The sequence below is a fragment of the Cyanistes caeruleus genome, chromosome 8, assembly GCF_971803275.1.
Source record: "Cyanistes caeruleus chromosome 8, bCyaCae1.hap1.1, whole genome shotgun sequence".
NCBI lineage: Eukaryota > Metazoa > Chordata > Aves > Passeriformes > Paridae > Cyanistes > Cyanistes caeruleus.
In genome coordinates this window covers 24,325,994-24,350,375 of record NC_141708.1, presented here as the reverse complement: position 1 = coordinate 24,350,375, position 24,382 = coordinate 24,325,994, and the positions used below count along the sequence as shown (strand labels likewise).

Below are 24,382 nucleotides of genomic sequence, written 5' to 3'. Positions count from 1 at the left end.
TGGAAATGTTTTAGGACTAGTGCAATCTGGAGATTGATTGATTTTAGTCCCTCTTTTGTGGCTGTTGTGGTATTACTCCCCAAATCTAACTTGTCCTAATTGTCAAGGGATGTTTTTCTGTCTCTCCAAAGTGCTGCAGTTACCCACTCTTTGCTGAGGCTGCTTTAGTGCTTGAGTGCAATCCTGTGTCCCTGACTATGATGCCTACACCTCTTAGGAAGCTAAAAACAGTCAAGTACAGTGCAGTATGTATCTCAGGAGTATGTAAATTCAGGAGTCCCCTTGTGTTCTGTAGCTTTCCACAGAACAGAAGTACAGGCTGAATCACATGCTGTGATCCTACAGACATTTGCACTGAGTTCATGGGATATTCTAAACATCTTTGATTATTTGGTCCACAAAATCCTCATCTTCGAGTTCTTTCATGAACTGGGCCATGTTATCTGAGGGTAGTCACCTAATGGTATCACCAAGAATTCCATGAGCACTTGTCACCAAGAGCAAAAGCCTTTTCGATGGAAAGTTTCCTTTATCTTCAGGAAAAAGGGCAACTCAGGAACTGAGGATTCCAACAGGCCTCTCCAAGTACACAGTGTGCACATTTTAAGCCTATGTTCAAGTAAATATGTGCTGAAATATATATGTTTACAATATATTTAAAAACTGGAAGTGCTGTTTAGAACAAGATTTCCACTGCACTAAAGGAGAGGGGGAGAGATGTACTACTGGAAGTGATTTGGTCTTAAAGCTGATAATACTGGAATAAAAAATCTTTCTGTGATATTTTCTTCCATCTTTCTGTGAATCTAAAGGATGCATATCTTATTGCCAGTTTTGAATCAGCACAACATGCAGAACACTTCAACTCTTGTGATCTCTTTCAGTGTATTAAGTAGCATGTTTAAAATAAGTCAATGTTTGTCTGTGGTTGCTCCCTGCTTAAAGGAACCTCTTTTTCCACAGGTCAAGAGTATTTTTATTTCCAGTCAAGTGTGGGAAAGCAATTTCAATTCTGCTGTTGTACCAGAGATAAAAAGGCAAATTTTCAAATTCCCAGAAAGTTGTTAGAATTAAAGCAAAAAACATCATCTATGTTCATTTTTGGTTTGAAATACAGAAAAGCCCAAGCCAGTGTGCAATATTGTTCCATCTCTTGCAGTTTCTACACTCTGTTGTGATCTCCTGATCATTTTTAAATGGAACTGGTAAATCATTAATTGAAAACAGTTTTTTTTGTGTTTAAAAATAATTTTCAAGTTGTATACAGTCAGATTTCTGTGACTTTTTTCATTAATTGCTACAGCTTGTGCATCTGTTTCTACAATAGATTTTAATAAATAGGTCCATAAGCCACATTTCCTGCAACTCCTTACAGTACAATCCTACATATCACCACTTCTGACAGATCACAGACTATAAAGTTATATTTCTGCCTCATGGGGCTGAGTTATTACTAACCACTGAGCTCCACAGAGATGAGTCTGTTTATTATAATGTGACTAAAAAGAGCGAGTAGTCAGGGTGGAGAAGAGTGCTGAGGAGGGAGAGGTGTAACTGGAAAGAAAGCTTCATTTGTAGATGACAGAGCACTGCTTTTCTACAGAGATGAATGACTTGGAGAAGATTTTGCACATCCTGTTTTTCCTCCACTGTTCAAGTTTTTAAGCATTAAGAACATTGATCTAAGAGAAATAAAGAAAAAAAGAAGAAAATAATAGAGAAGAGCATGAAAGTTACAGGTGAAAAGAAAAAAACCAAAAAATCTGTTAACTACCAGTGAATTCAGACTCTGTGATGGTCATTTCACCTCATTTAGTCTCCTGTGTTCTGAAAGAGAGCTGACTTCAGGCAGCTGATCATCAAGAAGGATGTGCATGTAGGCAAGGCTGGAAGAACTGATTGTATTGCTCACACCATTTCTGCTGAGGCAAAATGGGGCACCAAATATATATTTATATATAATATACAAATATATATATTATACCTGCCCTCAGCACTAATCAGTTGGAAGCTGACTCTCATTCAGATGTAACACAAAAACTTTTTTACTTCCATTTAACTGATCAAATTTCCAACCATCTACAACAAGTGAACATTTTGTGTCTATTTTGTGACATCAGGTCTGCAATACAAGTTTTCAGAGTATTCCTTTCAAAATCTGATGGTGCACATTGAAATTCCTATTGGGAAAGGACCAAAGGAATACATTGTATGTGATATGGGAGGAAATGGCATTCAGTTTGCTGCTTCTGTAGTTAGGTACCACAACATACTGGGATTTTGAGTCTTGGTTTAGACAGTGCCACCTGGTAACCAGTTCAGCTAACACCTGGGCTTGTTTGTTTTCAAATACCTGTTTACATGACTGAGCACTTGGCTTAGGGAAAGCAAATGTTCAGACAGTACAGATGCTGCAGAGAGAAGTTCATCTTCACAATGGACAAAAAAGTTGCAGGCCCTTTCCTCCTGCTCTAAATCTTTCTATGGTAGTGCACCACTAGTCCAGGAATTTTAAGCCAACAATAGGATGGACATCAGTATGACTCAGGTTCTTACTTTCTTCTGCAAACTCTACCTTGTTTTCAGTCTAAGGGGCTGTTTGGCTCTCTCCATCTAAGGGAATGAAAATGCCCTTTGCTTGTGGGGCTATTAGTCTTTATCTGAATGGTCTGAAGATAATTATCATATTCAAATTAGTGCAAAACTCAGTAGTCTAAGGCTTTTATTTATTTATTGCAGCAAACAGGTTTGTGAATAGTCTCTATTTCTTGGACAAAAGAAAAGTTCTCCATTATTTATATGCCCTTTTACTGGCAAGATTCAGCTTTTTCCTTTTGTCCTTCCTATTTACTAGTGCAAATACTGAAACAACCTGCTCCCAGCTGTTGAAGCCCCACTCTCCCCTTCCCCCTGCCAGGAGCAGACAGCTGTTACTGTGCACAACACAGGCACTGCAGGATCAAATCCAGGCAATCTTGATTACTGCTTTTCTAGGGAGAAGTTTTGAACTGTAGTTTGGAAAACTCACTGCCGAGCAGGGGCTCCATGTGCCGTTCTACTTCTGTTCTTTGTTCATCCATAATGCCGGTTAACAGAAGAGGCATTACGTGTTTTCTTTCGGTTAAACACTTGTAGCATAATCTACTTTTAGCTGAATTAATTGTTTGAAAGAGGGAAATGCAAATCCTAAACTGGCCCCACACGCTTCAGTAGACTATTGCTAAGTTGTGGTTGAAAGCAATTGCTTCTGCAAGTTTACAAACCTGACTTTGCTGTAACAGCACTGCCTTATATTTTCAGCATAGCTCTCCATATGCAGTGTTAAATGTATGCTTGAACAGAGTCCCAAAACAGCTTCCAGTGAATACAGACAGTGAGAATGTTTTCCAAAGCAACATCCTAAGCAAAAAGCTGCAAAGTTATGATTGCGTTAGCCGGGGCAGACCACCCAGCTTTTATGAGATCACTTGAGGACTGCCACAGCCCACAGCAGTCACCTGAGCAGACACAGATGTGTCACCAGCACTGGGCTCCTGCCTGGCTGCCTGCAGCACAACAGCACCCAGCAAGCAGGGCCTCTCTCTGCTCCCCAGGGGTGATGGGGGCATATCCAGGGACATGTCAGGACCTGCAGTCTAGGCAGACCCAGTGACAGATGTGCATGGACACCTAACAGCTGCACCCCAGATTTGTGTCCTCCACGCTACCCTGATGCACCAAGCCAGCCCTGGGGAGTCCTTCTGCCTGCAGAGCAGTGCTGCCCACTGACAGAGATCACACTTGTAAAATCTGAACCAATAATTTTAAATAGCTCTCCTCCTTGGTTAAAAAAGTGCTGTTAAATGCAGATCCAACTACACCCCGAGATGGCTGCAAAAAGCGGCAACTTTTCTACTAACAGGTATGAATACTGACATTGGAAGTGCTCCAGTTGTTTGCAGGCACTGTGAAACAAAACAGTTCAGTTTAAAAGCAGAGTTCAAAGGCAGAAAAGATTTTTGCAGCTGTTGTTCTGCCATGGAATTTGTTGTGCATATCTCCTTTTTGGGAACATTTCTTTGTTTCACAGTGCCTTCAAAAATATACTGCCATCGCAACCTTCTTGCCAAGTACCACTCCACTACAGATTATGTTTATAGTCTTTAAATTGTCTGTCCACACACTCTGAAGAGTTCTTTTTACCCATTCTTGATGTATTTTATAAGCAGAAATATATCTGCTGCACTGTCTTATACCCAGTAGGGAATAAAGGACAGGCAAGGTAAGAGATTTTTAAATACTCCTTTAGCTGATGTTAACTTTAGCATGACTTTAGTTCATTCTGTTTAAACCAAGTCCTGTGAGAAGATTTAAGAATAAGGCACTTATCCACAGATAATTTAGAGGAATTCCTTTTATACTGCTTATTCAGATAACAAGAAGAATAAGGAGGCCTTTCCTGTTTATATCCCAATTTCATGTGCAGAACCACATCCTTAAAAAGAAGTGGGTGGTGGGCAGTCTCTAAAAAGATTTCTTGCACATATTTCCCTGACTGCATCCTGGCAGCACAGAACGTGCTGCCCACAGCCCAATCCAACAGCTGTAGCACTTTGTACAACCTAAGCACCCCCCACAACCATCAGAATGGACTGTCACTTGCTTGGCATATATTTATTAATTTTATTTTCAAGGAGGAACTGGGGTGCCTTAGAACACAATTCCTCCTCCAAGCTGGCTTGGCTGCTCTGGCATTTAGGAAGGGGTCACTTGAGGCACTATCCTACTGTCCCAGTCTTTGTCAGTTTTCATTAGCTCTCGATATTTAGTACAGAGCTTTACAGATGAGCCCTCTAACAATATTATATCAAAGTGAACTGTAACATTCAACATTATAAGGAAAATGACCTATATTTGCTGAATGAATTGTATGCCTCATGCTAAATACATGACACATACTCTTTTGTTTCTGTTTACCCATGGAAATTAAATGCTTAATGAATATTCTTCTCTTTCTGTATCCTTTCCTTGTTGCTGCTGTTATTAATCCCACATTTAGGGTAATTATGTATTATGATTAAATTGTTTCAGTTTCTTAAAAGTGATTCAAACCCCATTGTCTTTTCCAATACCTCACATATTGGAAGCTATTTGGAAGCTTCTTTTCCTGAAGACCTACTGAGTGTACCCCAGAACTTCCACACAGATGATTTATTACTGTGAAGAGTTAGCAAAATGCAAAGCACAGGCTGGTACTGGTCTCAGCCCCAAAGGTGCATTTCCATACCAGCAGAAATACTGTATAATTTTAGAGTGCTCTGTAATGGGAGCAAGTGGGAAATAGCCCAGGGCATGTTTTTAATGGCCCACAAAATTAGTTTAACTTTTCACTAAAACACAGCAACTTCTTTAGTGAGGTATGTTTTAATAGTCTCATTAGAAGACAATTTGAAATAGAAGAATAAGATTGTGTGAAATCAAGCCCTCCAAGACCTACATTGCAGCTGTCTTCATAACACAAATACCCTAGGGTTAATCACCTCTGTACATTGCTCCGAGTATAGAGAGTTTTAAGTGAGCTCAGTGCTCGTGTTCAGATAGGGTAATACAATATTTATAAAACCAGTGGATCTGTTTTCAATAAAGTGGAATATTTTTGGTTACATCATGCTATCCTGAGCCAACTACTTTACCTCAACAGCAAGGGCAAGAGGAACCAATGCTGTTTGTGAGGCGTCTGCTGTCTCATTGAGCAAACTGTCTAAAGGGTTCTATCTCTTCTGTTGGTTGTTGTTGATGTATTTGTCATCGATGGAAATGTCTACTGTCCCTCAGCATACTTGAGGCTTATTAGGATGTCCAAGGAAGAGCAGGCTTCCCCTCCTTCATATTTCTGCCTCTCACTGGTACCTTTTGGAGAGCTCAAGCTGTCCCCCTAGGGCTGGCAAGAACCTTTTATTTCTAAGTGTTGCACAGGAGATAAAAGTATTTGATATTAGAACAGCTGCATCTATGTGTAAAGTAAGTGTGAAGATAAATCCATTTCTTGTAGGTTTATTTCTGTCCAAGAGTGAACAGAGCTGAGCAGAGTGGATTGTGCAATTGCTGAAGGTGACACTGCCCCAGAAAAAAGGCCATTTGTTGCTAGTCAGCTGTCCTAAAAATTAAACCTGAACTTGCCCCACAGCCCTAGCTGAAGTGGTCAACACAAGACAGCCCTTTCTCCACTTCTGCCAGACCTGAGGACAAACAGCAGCTCCTGTAGAGTTCAAGGTTTGACAGAAGACCATTTTCTGTCCCCTCGCAGGGCTTTTCCTGGGGCACTGTGCCTGTCTCCTGCCCAATGAATGCCGTCTTTGTCCCCACCACGTTGACAAATGCCAGCACTGCAGAATAAGGATGACATTTCTGCTGTGGTATTAGGGCTGAGAAAGGGGATTATTCCGGGCAGTTGGGGCCAGGATGCAGCGCACAAGGGAGGATGCGCGACGCCGTTGTTTGTGCCGCGACAAGGAGGCCCTTGAAGGCCGAACACAAGACCTGTGTGTGGGGAGACGTGCGCGCACAGCCGGGGCAGTGTCCCCAGCCAAGTCCCGGCCTCGTGGCACACCTGGGGCAGCTTCCTCCCGAGCCCTCCTCTTTATGCCCGGCTGCACAAAGAGCCAGCTGCGCCGGGGCCGGCAGCCTGCCGTGCTGGCCTGCCCGGGCCACCGGAAACCAGGACCAGCCACCTCTTTTGTTGCCTTTTCAAAATCAAGGGTTTGTTTTGAGCCTGAGGAGGATAATGAGCTTCTCACCAGGCACACACTGAACTGCACATCCCCCCAAAATGCAGAGCGGATAAAATCAACTGGTCCTTGGAAAGACTGAAAAAAATAAATCAAGGGGCTGGAGGACTTTTGCTGTTGTGCCAATCTCCTCACACGAGTCTGAATCCACGGCTTACCAGAACAGCACAGCCTTAAACAATTCTCCTTGATTTGGAAAAATAACACTCAGAGACCTTATTATACATCAGGTGTTTCTGACTTGTTTCTGTTCATGTTCTATTTTAACATTCCACATTGATTTTTTTTATTTTTTTTTTCCTTAAATCAGTAACACTGCTGAAATAATCCCATATAACAGAGAGGAGTACCTTAATATGAAAAACAAAATCAAGGACTCCTGGTAAGTTTTTCTCAATGGTTTAAGATTTTTCCCCTCCAAGATCAAGGCAAATTTACTTGTACTACATCCCTGGAAGCAGAGCAGGCATAAATCTGTCCTTAGACTAGCATATGTCAATGGAAAGAGTCTCAGGATGAAACAGGAAAGGGGAAACAATAGCAAAAGGGATAAAGAACTGCACATCTCCCTTCCTCAAATCTTTATCCAACCTCTCCAATCATCTGCAGTGAACACCATGACAAGTATTTTACACCAGATGTTTCTTGCACAATACCTTTTTAAAAATGAATAGTTTCTAGCCTTGGGCAAACAGTGAGACAGCATCTAGTAAAGATATTTTCCTGTGGGCCGTTCACTGTGTCAAGCCTTAGACTTAAGAAACACTAAAGATGGTCTTGGTCAAATATGTTCCCATGACAAGAACTGAACACAGCACAAAGCCTTGCCATGCCTTCTGTGCCCTACAGCCCTTTGGTGGATCCTCTACTCCCAGGAGATTTCAATTAGAACATGTATTCTTCCTTTCTATTGTTTAATAATGAGCTTTTCACTTCACTGGCCTGTGGATATTGAAACTATCTGCTACAAAAGTGGGATCAGATATTTTGAACAGGGTGATAAATTTCTAAAATAGAGCTAGAACCTTAGGAAAAAACTGTTCATAGTCATGTAGAGTAGGTGAACAGCAGTTCTTCCCATGTGCTTTTTTGGTGCAGTGTGCTATTCACTAGTAAAAGAGATACCTAACTTGGTAGTGAGGTCTGGTTTTAGCTTGTTTTTCCTTGAAAAAAAATTCTTCCTTTGGGTAGAAAGATTTACTCTGCAAGGTGTGTTCATATGCCAATCCATTGTGAAGAATATGGAGCTACCAGTTGGCCTCAGGCCACTCTCCTATTTTGCTTCAGCTGCTAGCAACAGGTCTGGGGTGCTGCCAACATTTTATGCTGCAAGCTGTCCAGTGTGAGATGATGGTGAAATGTCTCCTATGGTGACAGCTACTGCTGTGTACACAGGCAAGAAAGTGTTGACTTTCAGGAAGTGAGACTTTAGGTATTTGTGATAAGGAAATGCTGTGGGTGAGTGTCTCTGACAATAAATTCTTAAATGTAGGAAATACCATTGGTGCCACTGGACAATCATATTGTGAGGATTGCAAATGGTTTATTCATTTTGCTTTTTAAAGAAAGGCCAGGCAAAGTGATAATAAAAAAAAATTGGAATAGAAATGTCATCTACTTGCATGAAAGGAAATGGTGATTACAGCTCACTTGTTTAGAGAGTTCCCATTTTGTTTGAGTTTTCTGACTATATTCTGGTCAAAAAACTTTCCATCCAAAATTTTTACAGCCATGACTATCTTATACAGAATGGGCCTAAACCATAGGTGTTCAAAAGACTTACAGTACAGCCAGTCAGCCTTATGAGTCAAATATGAGTTTCTTATTTCAACACAGAAAAGATGTTATTTCTCTCAAAAACTCAAACAACATCTATGGCCTGAATCAACCTATGACCTTCTCTTTTCCCAGGAAGTTTCAGATAAATGTCCTCCTGGCTTATTTTATGACTGAATAGAACAACAAAATAATTAGTTATGAAAAGACAAAGAGTCAGTTAACTGACAGAAGGCAGAGTCTGAACAGTTGAAAAGGCTATAAATTTTATTCCTCTTTGTTGTGTGAGTGTCACCTCCTGGATGCCACTTTTCTCCGTTCATTTTAGCAAGAACTCTGATGTGAGAAGTGATCTTCACCCAACACTGCCTGTGTTGTTCTCTTACCCTTCAGATACCTATGAGTATTCTCACTCTGTACTTACTGGTTGCACTCCATCCTTCCTCACCTTCAAGGTACTACATATTTCTGCATGCGATTCAGAACGATGTTACAGAGGGAACTGGTTTGCTTCAGCTTGTTTTCATGAGAATCTCAGTAAAATGCTCGATGTTCTTGTAACACTACAAACATGAACTATGAATCTCACAGAATGGTTGATGAGGTCTGGCAGCTGCTGATGCTGTTCTTGGGGAATGACAAGTGATTCTTTAGATGATTCAAGTTAGCTTTGCACAGAGCGGAAAAAAAAAACAGTCAAGGAACCCAGTGGAAAATACAAATACAACTGCAGGAACAGGAGGCACTGAGAAGGGAAGGATGGAAGAGATTAGAGGTTCAGATTCCTACTGTATTATCACAAACTGCACAGTAAATGATGGTTGCTTTTGGGTCATCTGAAAGTATGGGTGTATATGCCTATAAGCTTTCACTGCAATCCCATGGCTATATTTAAAATACTGAGACTTTCTGATGCATTTCAATTAAGATGTTAAAAACTTGCTCTTTCATCACTGGGAGAACAAGCCTACTGTAGAAGAAAAGTATTTGGGGTTTCCTCACAGGCATCTTTACATGCAGAGATGGCCAGAGCAAGCAAGGAGCACTCAAGCAGCGTCGTGCACATGAACCAAGTCAGGTAGCTGGGATTTGGTGGCTCTTGAGGTAGATGAACAAACACATGACTGCTCTGGGCAGAAAGGGTGAGCTTCTTAAGGCTTTTTTTCTATGCAATAGGCTCATTATTTACCAATATTTCTAAAGGAAAGAATACTGGGACAAGGAAAAACTCCCCTTCATATTTATGCAGTTTGAGTATCAGCATCTGAAGTCATACTTCATTTTTGGGCTATGCATAGCATGTCTTTTTCCAGGCTCAAAAAGAATGCTGTAATTTGAAGCAGGCTGACTCAATTGGTGTTTTTGTATGTCATCTCATAGACAGCATGACAGGGGGGAAGGTGGAGGGAAGGAGGCTGAGGTGGAGAAAAGGAGGGCGGTTGCTCATCTGGTCTTTATTTCCTTTCCCTGTTTCTTAATAGTTCAGGCAAATGGCCCATTCCAGCCAGAAGCAATGACACTCTGGCTGTGGTATTTCATCTTGGAGGAGGACAGGCCACAGCTTGTCCTGTGTGCTGGTGTCCCAAGAACCTGTACCACTTGTGTGCTGCGGAGTCAGGGAGGTTACAGGGGGCACATTGTCCTTATGCTGCATTTGGTACAGGGAGAACCTTTCTAAGAGGGCCCAAGCTTCATCTTTTGCATAAAGAATTTCCTAGCTGGAAATCCTTACAACTGTGTAGGTACTTGCCATACCTTCTGTTGTTTTTTGGTTTTTTTTAATGATGTATCAATGGAGATGGTGTTAGCATTCAGGAACACACATAACCACGAATGGTTATATGAAGGTGCTTTATTTAAAGAGCTCTGGGTGTCAGGGGTACACATACCCAAATCTGACCCCACTTGGGTTTTCAAATTGAACATATTTTATACTCTATTGTTATGCAACTTACATATTAATTATTAAACTTATATTGTTCTATTGTATACATTGTTTTTACCCAAGCATGAATTTCTCATGATCCCCCCCTTAGCCCCCTAACATGGTTCCCCATGTTCTCTAAACAATAATTTTATCTAATCACATCTAACAATTGTATCATTTATCATATACTGACTACACAAGTGCAGCTTGACCTGGTCTTTAGCAAGCACAAGGCCTAAAATTTCCAGGGCCTGCTTTTCCCAGGGCTTTCCAAACCTAACTTTCTTTCTAAGTCCCCAAATTTTCTAAGATTTTAAGGCCTTTTACTATCAATGGCACCAGCAGATAACTGGAAATGACAGTTCTGACTGCTTTGACCAGTTAGGCTGTAGAGAAAACAAACTGAAAAAAACATCCATAAACAGAGATTTTATAAAAAATGGCTCAAAGGGGTGAGGCCAAAGGGGGTCACCAGTGACAAGCCTATAGCAGTCCTTGCTCAAAACTCCTGCCTGAGAATTGTATAACAAGATCCATGCATACTGCTCACTATTGTAGTAACAAACACTGATTAAATTCCCAGAATGTGAGGTACACTAGCACTGCCCATACTCCAGATGAAAACTCAAACATGGAGAGATCAAGTAACTTGTCCAACAAACCAACAGAAAGAGCCTGTAGTCAATCCAGGAATGAAACCCTGGTTTTGCAGAGGCCCAGTCCTGTGCCTTAACCACAAGATCACATTACTCTCATGATCTGGCACTCTCCTGCTGGAAGTTTTTTACTGTAGTTACACCTATTCTCATGCTGTGTGTGGGATATGCCATGAACAGGTCTCGAATCCTTAAGGATTTAGCGGGTAGTTGAAAGAAATCCTGTCCCTTTCAGAAAAGAAGGAAGGAAGAAGGCTGAGTTCTCCTAGAAACATCCTTTCCCCTGAAACTTGCCCTTATCATCTTAACAATATTTCCTTTACTTTCCAAGAGTTGTTTTGAAGAGATAAAACCTTTCCATGAGCAAGAGTATTTCTAATTCAGGCTAAAAGAAATCCAGCATTATAATAATTCATACACATATGAATGGAACAAAAAAAAAAGTGCCAGTCCAGAGGGTGCAAGAAGCAACATAAAAAAATCAGAGCAAAACAAGTAATTTCCTGAGTGGTAAATTGCTGAAGTTGCATTTCCTATTGCATTGCATTAAAATATTCTCTGCTTTGCCACCTCCTAGTGCAATGCTTTCCCCTGCACACCTTTTTCCCAGCCTGTAGAGTACAAAGCACTCATCCTTTGGTCACTGTCAGAGCTGAGGACAATAACTATGCAGGAAACTGCATACCAACTGGACCTAGTTCTTAATTTTACTGTTTTTTTAAATTAATTAAGGATATAAAGGTATCTGTTGTATGAGTTTAAACTTGTGGGCTACAAAGTGTGAGTATGGGAAAAACAATATTTTGTGATGACATAGTTTCATTTAAAAAACAGGCAAGAAATTAATTTATTTTTAGACACACAAACATCAAAAACACTAATTGGAATAAAATTCTTATTCTCTGTAATATCCTTGTTAATGTCATCCAAGCCCTAAAACAACTATACCTCAAATGAAGAAGTACCTTAACATAAAGTAGTTGTCTCCCCTGACATCCTAGGACATCAACACACCATGTTTCTAAAGAGCAAGTGAAAGCAGCAGATTCCCAAGTTGACATTTCTTCTTAAGGTCACTGATATACTCAAGTCCTTCCCCAGGTACTTTCAGCAAGTGCAGCACAGCAGATATTTGGCTTGGAGGAAAGTCACAACAGGTCTAGATTTACAAAAGGATAAAGGCACCAAAAGCTATGCTTTGTCATACAGCAGGATTTTACAGTGCCACTCAAGCAGCAGAGAAAGCTCTCTCCCCCCACCATCTACAAACCTCTTTAATACAGGTGTTTTCTCTACTCCTCTCTGTAAATTGGCACCAAAATTAGATCAAGCTGCACCCAATATAAGATTAAGCTACAGTAGTTCATGAAGAGCAAGTACTAAAGTTTTGCAAATTGCCACGTCTGCAATTAAATTTCCCGTGTAGCTTTCAAACAGTTAAAATAGTAAGGACAACACTATTGTTTTGCATATAGTTGGAAGAGAGAAAAGCCTCAGATTCTCAGCTGTAACACACCAAAAAACAACACAAGTTCTATGATCACCCCATAAACTGGAAAATTCTCTGATCCAAATACTCTTGAAAATATGCTTTGATCAAATAGTGGTGTACCCGGTCTAGCCTGGACATGTCTGTGTCCCTGTCTGGACCTTAGTCTTCCCATGCAGCTCCTTTACCTGGACACTGAATAAGGAAAGAAATACCATCACAGAATCAACTGGAGATCTGTAGCTTTATCTCATCATCATAATTTAATCCACATGTTTTCTTCAGGTAGAAACTTTGCATTAATACATCTCAGAACAGCAGTGAAGCAGAAAGAAGCATCCCAGTTGTTGAATTTGGCTCCAAAAGCACCTGCTACTCACTTAGATTTGGAACAGAATTGCCTTCAATGACATCTGTCTGCCTTCCCATCTGTTCTGAACAGTCTCATGACCTATGGGGAGGCAAGGGGTCTATCAGAACTACCCCACTGCTTTTTAAAGAACAGATCATAATCCTTAGACCTGTCAGTTTCTCACTAGATCAGTGCCCCAGCTGTGCCACATTAGCCCTAGGAGAATTGTGAAATCCACATGAAGGCATCTGAGGTGAACCAGTTAAACAAGTCCAAAAATATGAGTCTTGCCCTCGGCTTGGAAGAGGTAATGCTTGATTATAGCAAGGGTTTGACCCTCCCTTCTCCAAAATCCTGATTCCAGCTACTAAATAAATATGAACATATTAAATATAGTGTGCCACCAGAGGGGGAGGGAGAGGAGGAGAGTATTGCCATTGTATGTTCTCAGGCAGCGGATGAAGAGGGACAAAAGAGTCCAAACATCAGGAAACTATTAAAATGAATACATTCCTAGTTTCTTCATAATTAATTCAGCATGTCCAATTTTGTATCAGAGAAGGGAAAGGAAAGATTTTGACCACTTCCTTTTATCTCAAGCTGTTTGGAAGAATACGATCTTGTAATGCTGAAAAGAAGTGCCTCACTACATCCCAGCAGGAGAGTGTAATTTTAACTCTTCCACATGCCTAATTTGATATGCAAATCCCTATTTTCTGTTTGATATACAATTTTTAAATTACATAGCAAAGACCCAGGTTTGCTTAGGCACACTCCATCCTCACTTTCTAGCCAAATGCTTTTTTACTTTGTACTGCATTAAACAATACCTTGAAAACAGTTTTCACTATGCAATTTCCTAAGTGATTTTTTTTCAGTTTGCTTGCATTTTTGCACAATTTAACATTAAGTTCAAATTTTAATGGTTACCTTCACACACATAAGGACCTCTTCTTGAAACTTTAGGTTCTGGGTTAGACAGAGTTATGCAATACTTTCAAAAGAAGCTTCATTAGGCAGCTATTTATATGCTCAAGTAATTTCATTGTTTCCAAGGTCCTACAGGAACAAGCATAATAAAGCTGTGATTGGCTGCAAACATAAACAGCCCATGTGGGAGCTCTTTCATGGTCATTCAACAAGCAAAGTGTAGCATGTGCAGGTAAAATAAATCCTTGAAGTACAGTCAACCAAGATAATTATTTGCAGCTTTCCTTAACAGAAGATTTGTGTAGGGTTGGCAGAGTTCTGTGGCTCTGAAAATTTACCAAACACATTAAATGTTTGATCACTTCCTGTTGCCTGGTGTATAACACATGAGGTACTAAATATATAAGCATACCTGGAAGATTCATGTGAACATTCAGGAAATGCAGAAGTATATCTGAGATTAGTTAGAATTGTAAATGCAAGGGGAGTTTACCCTTCTATTAAGGCTCCACTACAGGGAGAACAGGATTCTGTGCAATACAGTATGCACTCAAATATTCTTCTATGAAAAGGATTAACTGAAAAAAAAAAAAAAGTTGTTGTTTGCTTGTTTTTTTCATAATAGCACTTATCTAAGTGAGATGAAGGTCAAGGTTCCACCATGGTACACAAGCTACATTACCATAGGTAGCCCAAAATGATTTATACAATGCCACAAGAACTGCAGAAGTAACAAGAAAGAGCTAAAGGACCTTTCCCCACTGCAAACGAGGAGCTGAAGTACAATCTAACTATTAACAGAGAGAATCTCTTAGGGCTCTATACTCAATCCAGGTGCTGGAAGTCTAACACCAGTCTCATGTTACCATTCTACCAAATACTTTTGTCTTCTACTGTTTGCTTGCACCAGTATGTCCAAGACCTTTTTTTATCTGGACAGAGGCCTGTGAAAGCAGCATGGTATTCATGAACAGATTTGTTTACTCAGGCTGAATTTTACTGAGCTACATGTTTCCTATCTCTATACTACCTGTGGAATGATGAGTAGGACTGACAAAGAAAATCCATGCTATCAACTTCTCAGACCATTCAGTGTTGGGTAATTATCACATCAGATAATTGCAGAATTGCCAATTAGCAACTATTCTGCTTCAAACTAACTTAGCATAGTAATGATACCATATCTTTGACCCAGAGGTGGTTCTAATGATCAGCTCAAATAGGCATTTTGTAGCAGAACAAAAGCCTTTGCTCCTAACAGCATGGCAAGGACTCTGAAAAATCTGAGAAACCAGATATTGATTTAACTGTTGAAATGTTTGCCAAGCCAGCTTCTTGGATTTCTAGACTTTGAGGGACATGTCCACGACAACTATGCCTATTGATTTAATCATCACCAGAAACCGTATGCGTGTTATTATTAACAAACTGCTAAACCTTGCTCTTGGTTTACCTCTGTGGAAACTAGATCAAAATCACAGTTAACATACACAGCACAGTTGACAACATTGGTTTTTCAAAGCAGCCAAGAGGTATATACTCCAAATGACACACATAAAATTGGGCTTCTGCCATATGAAAATGTACCTGTGAAATTTCATTGACACAGCTTAATCAATATGCTTTTAAACCTTCCCAAACATTAAGACTTGGGGAGTGAAAAAGTTTGTAACAGCACAGTTAGGGTATTTCTTCAAGAACAATACAAGAAACACTGCTGGTTTATACTGCATACTGCACAAACTTGCATGTTTTGTTTAATGCTCTGCTCCTGGGAAATTGAATAAAATATACTTGACTGTAACAGCTTCATTATTTGGGAGCTCAGTACAAAGCCAGCTTCTACCTTGATCGTGCGGTAAGAGTGGCAGTGGCACCCATGTGATAAAAGGTTTCAGATCAGCAACAACTGATGAGCTTTAGCTGCCAAGAAAAACATGTTGGTTTCTATGGATGCAGAGGTGGGAAAACCACACAGTAGGCTCCCCAGTCAGAGGCTGAAGTAGCCTTAAGCCATGCCACAGACAAGTCTCCTAAGAAAATCCCAGTCAAATAAAACACATACTGGTCTCCTCTTTTAAGCTATACAAACAAGTTTAAGTTTTCTTTATTTTTCAGGCATGTCTTGCTCAGATATAATTTTATTTATCATAAATCTTTAATCTGAAATATCCAATATAACTAGAAATTCCATAATTCCTATTGTTCAGCAAAACAAATAGAATGTTCTATTTAAATAGTAAATCCGTAGTGAAGAACCTATTTTCTGATCATTATCCATTTTTTCCCTTAACAGGCCTGTATCAAGGTTTATCATCATATCACTAATACACAAATTAAACTAGAGACAAAGCTGAAAAAAACCATTAGTTTGGTTTCTGTCTCCCCTAGATGCTCTTTCTATATTGCACATACTAATTAAAGATGTATTGACTGCTGGTTTAAATCAATACCTCAGAAGTCTTCGGTGTCAGACATCAGCAATGTCATTCCTAAACACATCACCTATCTGCCTATGTCTTCTGTTGATAATCAAGATTGATATGAGCACAAAAGTGAGAAAAAAAAAGTGGACCAATCCAAAGATTCCCTTTTATATTCCATTTTGGCATAAGTGTGCCTTCATTCTCTTCACAGTACGCACAGAGCTGAGAAAGGAGAGCACTTCTGTGACTTTCCCAATGCTGTACAACTTGCTACAGCGTCAGGACTAGAATGCCTCCACACCCAGTACACCCAGTCAGTCCCTATACTTTCTTTTTAATTTTCTAATTGAACCTTTTGGGGATGTGTTATCATATCTTTATTAAAACTATGCACTAACAGTAGAAGTACACAGTAAGAGTGCTAGGGCATTTTTAATGCCATCTCCCAGTTGTGCTGGTGTTGGAGAGTTCACATTTCAAAATACAGCTCTGACTCTCCCACTCCCACAAACCCCTCTGGAGATGGTCAGTGCATGAAGCTGTTTGCTGCTACCCTTCTCATTTGATCAAGCATGCTAACAAGCAGACCCTCAGGGTTCTTCTGTGAAGGGGGTCCACCAGCCAATGTTAGGCTGATTTCATCTTTCCCTTTGCTGTACAGCCCTTTCAGCTGTGTAAAACAAACTCGGGGGACGATGAGAAGAAGAAGAGCATTAAATTGTGTCTCTTCATTTTGCTTTGAGGAAACTCTGCCTCATGTTGTTTATAATGAATCTAGTTTTCAGCAGGGCCTGTTGGGGGAGGGGGGGGCATGTTTTGTTTTTGCTGACTCTGCAAACTGATACTTTGAGGGAATTGTTTAGGAAAAGAAGCGTCCTTTATTATGTACGTCATTGCCAAGTGATTTGGCAGATCCCTCCATGAGATGCACTCTCTGATAGGTTGACAGAGAGCTGGACTGGCCAGTTACCAGCAGAAAAGCTCAACTTAAACACTTTAAAAATCTTATGATGGCCAATTTGTGGTTTTGGCTCAAGAAAGAAAGAAGATGAAAAATAGAGACAGCTGGGTGTCAGTGAGGGATGGAATATTGAGGTAATTTTTGTTACTGTGCCACACAAAATTCACTGGCTTTGTACATTCCTTGTATCCAGCTAAGGCAAACACACACACACACTGACTAGGTACACCTGCAAAGGTGATGTCAGTTGTGTCAGTGCTTGTCCAAAGTCAAAACATCACAATATTCCCTAATACCTAGACCTTGACATTTACATACTTCAAGTAATGGTGAGTTTCTGGTTCTTGTAGAAAAATCTCTTTGGTTTTGATTCTCCCCAAAGGCCTACCTGTCCAGGATGCAGTAAATCCTTGAAATATCTGACTGAAGACACACCAAATTTTTGCAGCCAAGGATAGAAACCAGGCCAAAGACTTACCTGGGCCTACAGGCAATGGGACAGTGTATGTTAATACGGTAACAACAAAATATTGTGCCATTATGAATAGGAGGATAACTTTGCCAGATAAACTCTGGACATAAATAAATCCTATCTGCAGAAAGAGTAAGAAGAGAATGTTCAGTACAGGAATTACAGGACCTCAACACCAACCAAAGCCAATTATTAACCACCATTCAAATGGAGCTGGGGTGGGGAGAGAAGAGTAGGCTAATGGTTTAAACAAGGTAAATCCCACATTCTGGAAAGTAGGGGTTTTTAGGTTAATACCAAATAATAAAATGTGTCTTCTTGCTCTCTTTTGGCACTTAGTTAAGGAAAAACCTCTGGTGAAAATAGTTCTTGCCCTCCAGCTGGATGAGCACTGAGATACCTCAGTTGCAGTGACCGGGTGCTCGAGCACCCTGTGGGCAGGGCTGGCTGCTTCTGTGCCAAGGAGCAGGCTGTTTCTTGGAAATGTTTATGCAGTTCAGCTGTGCTCCTGCTGGAGCCAGACACTTTAAAAAAAAAACAACAAAAAACAACAACAAAAAAACCAAAACCCAACAACAAAAAAACCTAACAACAAACAAATCAAAACACCCAGCCTCAGATCTCTCAGGCCATTAGTGTATCTCACTCAGGTTTCACCTTCTACCAAATGCTGTCAAATACCTGTTTTGTTTGGTTCTGCAGGGTGGAGGGAGTTGGAGGGTTGCCTTCACTGCTGTCAGTGGTTCCTAATGATGTTTCCCACTAGAGAAAATGAGCTTGCTTGTTTGTGAATCCAAATTCCCTGTGGGGCACAGTTTGGGAAACTGAAGATATGGGAAGGAAAATAAAATCTGTTAGGGCAATGTATAAACATCCATAAAGCAGAATAGCAAAACACCTACAGAGAATGTTGTAACTTTGCCAGCAAACTAATTAGAGTCACTGACTGAGGAAGGAGCTGTGACAGTCAAAAAGTTAAAATAAAAATAAATCAAAAGTTTAGTCTAGCAATTATAACAGGAAATTACCAACAGAGTCATGGCTCCTACGTTCTTTTCCTGGTTCTGCTTCCGATTTACTGAGAATGTTGAAGAAGACAGATTTTAGAAGTAGCTTCTAATTTGGGAAGCCTCCATTTCTGATGCCTAGCTGTACACACAGAGGACTCCACAGACCAGTATCTTCAGTGCTCTCTGTGCGTGTGTCAGGGCAGAGCATTTCAGGGCATTGGTGTCTCTGAAGTCACCCATGTGACCTGGACAAGCCCACAGTCACTGGCCCGCCCAAGTGGCCGTCTCTGAAAGTTTCCCATCTGGGATTTGTGGCTGGCATAACATATTGCTGTGGGAGTCTGATGTTTCAATGCTCTTTATGGCTGACATAACATATTGCTGTGGGAGTGTTATGTTCAAATACTCCTTGTAAACATTTACAAGACTTCCAAGACACTCTCTGTCTCCAAAGTCAGTGCTATTACTTTTGGAAATAATGAACCCTGCGACCTGCACGTTTTCTAAAAGGACCCCTGCTTGGTAGGGGCACTGAGCTGCATTTTCAAGTCTGGCTTCAGGAGGAATTTAAGTAGCTGGTGACTTAATCAGAGAATCAAAAATAATTTGTCTTTCATTCAATAACACCCCCCCCAATCGAAACTGCAATTAAAACAATCTGTGATGTCTCAAGAGGAGAGGGAAGATCTCTCAAACAGAGGAGCTCGCTGGACACAGGATTTCTATTCAATTCCATGAGAATTTCTAAATGAAGAGAGCATGTAGCTTCTTCTTACACTGAGTTGTGCTACTCAGTTTGCTACTCAAATTAAGTATCCAGAATGTCTCCATAAATTGACCTTTTCCTGCACTACATTCAGTTGCAGTCTCATCCTTATCAGGGACGCCATGGGCTGGAGAGCTACACTCTGGGTGCCTGCCAGCACTCAGTTAGTTATGGAAGTCTGAATGTTTCTCACTATACCAATGCACTTTCTTTTCTTCTGTGCTATACTACTGTAAATATGTGTGTCCTGGTCAGCTTCATCTTTGTTATCAGCCAAAATATTTACAGTGGCTTGTCAGAAGCAAATTATTATAGATGTTTGTCTGTTTGTAATGGAGGTTGCTACTGATCTGATCTTCTAAAGAATATTGCTATGCTGAGGAGTAAGCATAAAAAAGCCAGAGAATGTTGTTTACTGACACTACAGAGAGAAAAGAAAGGCTGGGGTGGGTTTGGTGTCCCCTGCTCTTCCACCCACAGCATGCGGGGGAGAAGGCACTCGATGTTCCTTTCCCTCCTGCTCCCACATGCGACCCAGGAGGTAACACAGTGTCCACCATCTCCACTGGCCACTGGAGCCTGGGCCTCAGAGCTCCTGCCAAGCTCAGGTCTGCTGCCAACCACCTGCTTCTGCAACCCGTGTTTTCACATAGGAAGCAATTTGGACCTACACTCTGAGAAATCGCACAAGCTCCCAAAACAAAAACAAATGCCTTCCCAGCATGATGGCTCATTTCACTTTTGTAAACTTTATCTGGAAGCCTTAAAAAAGAAAAGCTGCTTAGGCCTGACGTGTAAGTGACAAAGAACCCTTTGATAGGTGATCACAGTATCCTGCCACTATACAGGCAAAGTATCTCCCTTTAGGCAACAACAAACTAAACACAGTGAATATATGGACAGTGTTTCAACACCTGCTAGGGACTCTGGGAAAATGGCTTCAGCTTTACAGCTATCCTAGCACAGCTGGATGCAACACCCTCATCTTCACATACCTCACCATATTTTGTTAAGTACAGCACACAGTTTTAGTGAGTGAATGTATGTACAAATACATTACAAATAAACCTGGTATTTGCCTACAGTCGGTGTCAGCTCTACTGGCTTCCCTAGATAAAAAGGCTGTCTTTAAGGGACATTTAACATTCAGACATCACAATACACCATTTGAGAATCCTTTCCTGTTTCCTTCAAAAGGCAGAAATAGTGAAACCATTTACCAAGAGCAAGAAGCCAGTCAAAGTTAATAAAAGTTATTATTTCCATTAGTCAGAATGTCTTTCTGTCATACTCAATCCTAGTTTGTGCACTCCCATACGATAATATATAGTCTGTGAAAAGCAGAATTATTAAAAATCTTCTTAACTACAGGCTTTTAGTGGAAAATAGACTAGATTCCTAAACTGGAATTTCTACTTAAAAAGTCATCCTTAATTACTAATGAGCTACTCCTCCTGATGCTATATATATTGCTAGCAATATATACTCAATAGAGATGATTTTATCATAATGAAACTAATATTAAATCTGTTTATTCAAAAAGTGAGAAGGCATATTTCTAAGTACTGTTTCACTAACAAGTATTATGTTTTCTTGAACTTTTGAATGCTCCTTACAAGAAACCACTCCCAGAACTGTTAAACTCTAGCTTCAACATATGAACTCTTTATTCACAGGATATGTCTTTTATGCTTGTCCCCAATATTTTCTGCCCAAAGTTTCCTAATTTTAAAAAAATCTTTGTTTTTCTACAGTGGACACACACACAGACACTCGTTTTCAGTCATTCATTGCTATTTCCCTTCGTTTTGTAGGCTCGTCCAAAAGGAGAAGGCCTGACACCGTACCAGGGCAAGAAACGCTGCTTTGGTGAATATAAGTGCCCCAAATGCAAGAGAAAATGGATGAGTGGAAACTCCTGGGCTAACATGGGACAAGAATGTATCAAGTGCCACATTAATGTTTATCCTCACAAACAGGTAGGAGAAGTGCAGACCTGATGGCAACAGGCTTGGAATTAGGAATGCTGTTGACTTTGTAAAGAGTGGGTAAGACTTGACATGGACTGACATTAAACAGAACTTGACATGGACTACAACACATGACAGAGAATGTTTCCAAGATGAGCTGTCTCAGTCCTGGAAATCTGGACAGGTGTCATCAGAATGGCAACATTTGAATGTTCTTTCTTTCAGTACAAATACCTCAAACCCCTTTGTAAAAATCTTTACCTGCCTTTCTTACAGAAAGAGACTGTGGGGCTTTTTAATCTTAGAGTAAGAAAAGTTCAGCAATAGAAATTGACCTCCTACATCTTCTGATTCTCTTCATATTTACACCAATTTATTGTTTCATTTCACTGCTGTCAGCATAGTTATTTCCCATGAGTACAGCTTTTTTCACTTGTTGGATTTGGTCATGGGCCTATCTCTGCTTACAAAGAGTAGTGATAAAGGAGAACAATACTAAGATGACTCCTGCCTACAAAATTCCTTGGTTAATGGCACCAACCTCACGTAAGAATCTCAAAGCTTCCAAAGTCTCTTGTTCCTTACCTCTGTTTAGACAGCTTGTCTATAAAGTCCAAAATCCAGGCTGAGTCACTTACCACATGCATGGAAGTACAGTCTTGAGGGTGAGGGAAATTACAGCACCATTTATAGCATAAGTTTATTTACCTTGTTCTTCAAAATTCTTTCCATCATTTATGCTGAAGTTGAAAGTGCCAGGAAATCATTCAAGGGGTATCCCATCCACACTGTAGAGGAGTCATTATAGACTTAGATGTGTACATTTTTGTAGTAAAGTTTTGCAAGTAGTCCACTGTGCAGAGTTGCCCCTCATGGCAGGGCTGGAGGAGTCCAATCTGCACAGCAGTGCAAAAGTGAGACACACACTGTGGGAGGGCTGCAATCTACAGTGCTTCTGTAAGCTGTGCTTGCCACCGAGCCACGTACATGGCACTTTCTGGGGAATCATCACAGCATGGGCAGGGCAGCTTCCCACAGGCCACCCCATCACTGCTTCCCTGCTGTTCCCTCAGGACACCAGAGCTCATGGATGTGGAAGAGCACGTGTCTATCCATATGTTCATGTCCCAGCAGAAGGTATTGCAGTTATATGAGATTTTTAAGACACATTCTTAAGCCTGCATTTCAGCTAGGCTTCCCAATATAGATGACTTGCAACCAGTCACTAGTGCTCTTCCCCAAAATGTGAACTTTGAACCTCGAGCTGAAAGATTCTACATCCTCTTGTCCCTGCCTCACCTCCATCTGCTTCTATTTCAGTGTTACCATTGTCATCCTTTCTAGTCCTTTTCATTCTTCCAGAAGTGCCCTGTGCTGCCCCTGGTTAACCCTAACAGCAAGAGGCAGACAGTGGAGGGAGCAGCATCAACCCATGCACAGAGCCAGCAGCAGCAGCAGCGAGCTAACAGATTCTGAGCTAACAGAGGTCTGTGGTGCTTCCTGACACAGTTTCCTGTCTGCTGTCCCAAAGGTGGCTTTTGTAAAAGCATCCAGTGCCACACCACTCTCTAAACATTTATCAACATTTGTCAGTGGGGAGCTATTCTGCCCCATTTTGGAAAATATGTTATACCCAATCACTGGTACTCTAATACTAAGAACTGTATTTTGTAAAAGCACAGTGAAAGATTTGGTTAAAAGTCCAATATTTCTAGTTTGAGAATTAAAGCACAAAAAAGTCTTGTGCACATAATACGGTTTTATTATTTTTCTTAAATAGCACTGCTACGCCACTAACATTTTCTATATTTCCTATTTATTTTTTAGATTTTGATTATTTTGTTGGTACCTACCATAGCAGAGGCCTCATTCATGTTTGATTTCCTATGCACTTCCAGAAGTTTTTAAGCCCACACTTCCCACTCATTGGATGTCCTCAGTCAATTATATGCTCCTTCTGAATTTATTATATGGGATCAGAGTATTTGCATTCTCATCTGAATCTTGCAGAGGTTTTCCAACTTAAATTATTTACCTAAGAAAATATCTTGCCTCCCCCTGCACACCACGATTCTCTTGTGTCATTTTAACTCAGTTTGAAAAAAAAGAAAGTGTTGCAGTTAAAGAAAACAGCAGACAGACACTACAAAAACAGCAAAGTCACTTCAATATGTGATGTGATTGATCATAGTACAAAAAAATCAATAAATGGACTTTTTTCTTCAGTTTAACAAAAACCAGATGAACTGGAGAAGTCTGACCTCTTTTCAAGATCACACAGTATTTACTTCTAGTGAAATTATTTCTACTTTCAAGCAATCTTGTCAATATTTCTCTTCAACAGTGTGTGGGAATTCATCATCTCCTATTCTTACTCCTTGCTCTACCCTTTGGTAAGCATATAATTGTAACCTAACAGGAAAAGAGATATCTTGAAACATTATTTCAAAAAATAATGGTCATTTTTATCATCAAATGAAAATCACTGCTGGTCCCTCAGTATGAGGTAACCTTTTTTCAATTTACAAGAGCTTCCAAAACTATAAAAACTGTAAACATCTCAGCCCATATCTAAAACAGTCAGGGACCACATTTCCCTGGTGAGGGCATATGATAGGAAGTTTCCATTCACCGTAGTATATTTATCAGGAAAACTCACACCAGATCAAATCAACACCCCCATTCCACACCTGGTCCTAAGCAGTGGTGGACACTTACAGAAAGATGTGTGTGTGTGTGTGTGTGTGTGTGTGTGTATAGACAAGGCACAACAATCACCTCTGGGGATACTTTCCCAGCCTAGTGAGTATCTCAGCATTCTCCCAGTTTGTCACCAAACAGATCAAACCTTGCAGAGTCTGTTAAATAGCTGAAATCCAA

The 24,382-nt window shown here is 40.4% G+C and overlaps 1 protein-coding gene across 1 annotated transcript in view; it reads left to right on the top strand.

Annotated features, from left to right (window-relative positions):
- Nucleotides 1-24,382, top strand: part of ZCCHC24 (zinc finger CCHC-type containing 24) — a 107,486-nt gene that overhangs the window by 70,820 nt on the left and 12,284 nt on the right. Inside the window, exon 3 of the mRNA XM_086899673.1 lies at nt 21,347-21,511. Within this exon, the coding sequence (XP_086755799.1) occupies nt 21,347-21,511 (165 nt within the window). The remainder of the gene's footprint in view (nt 1-21,346; nt 21,512-24,382) is intronic.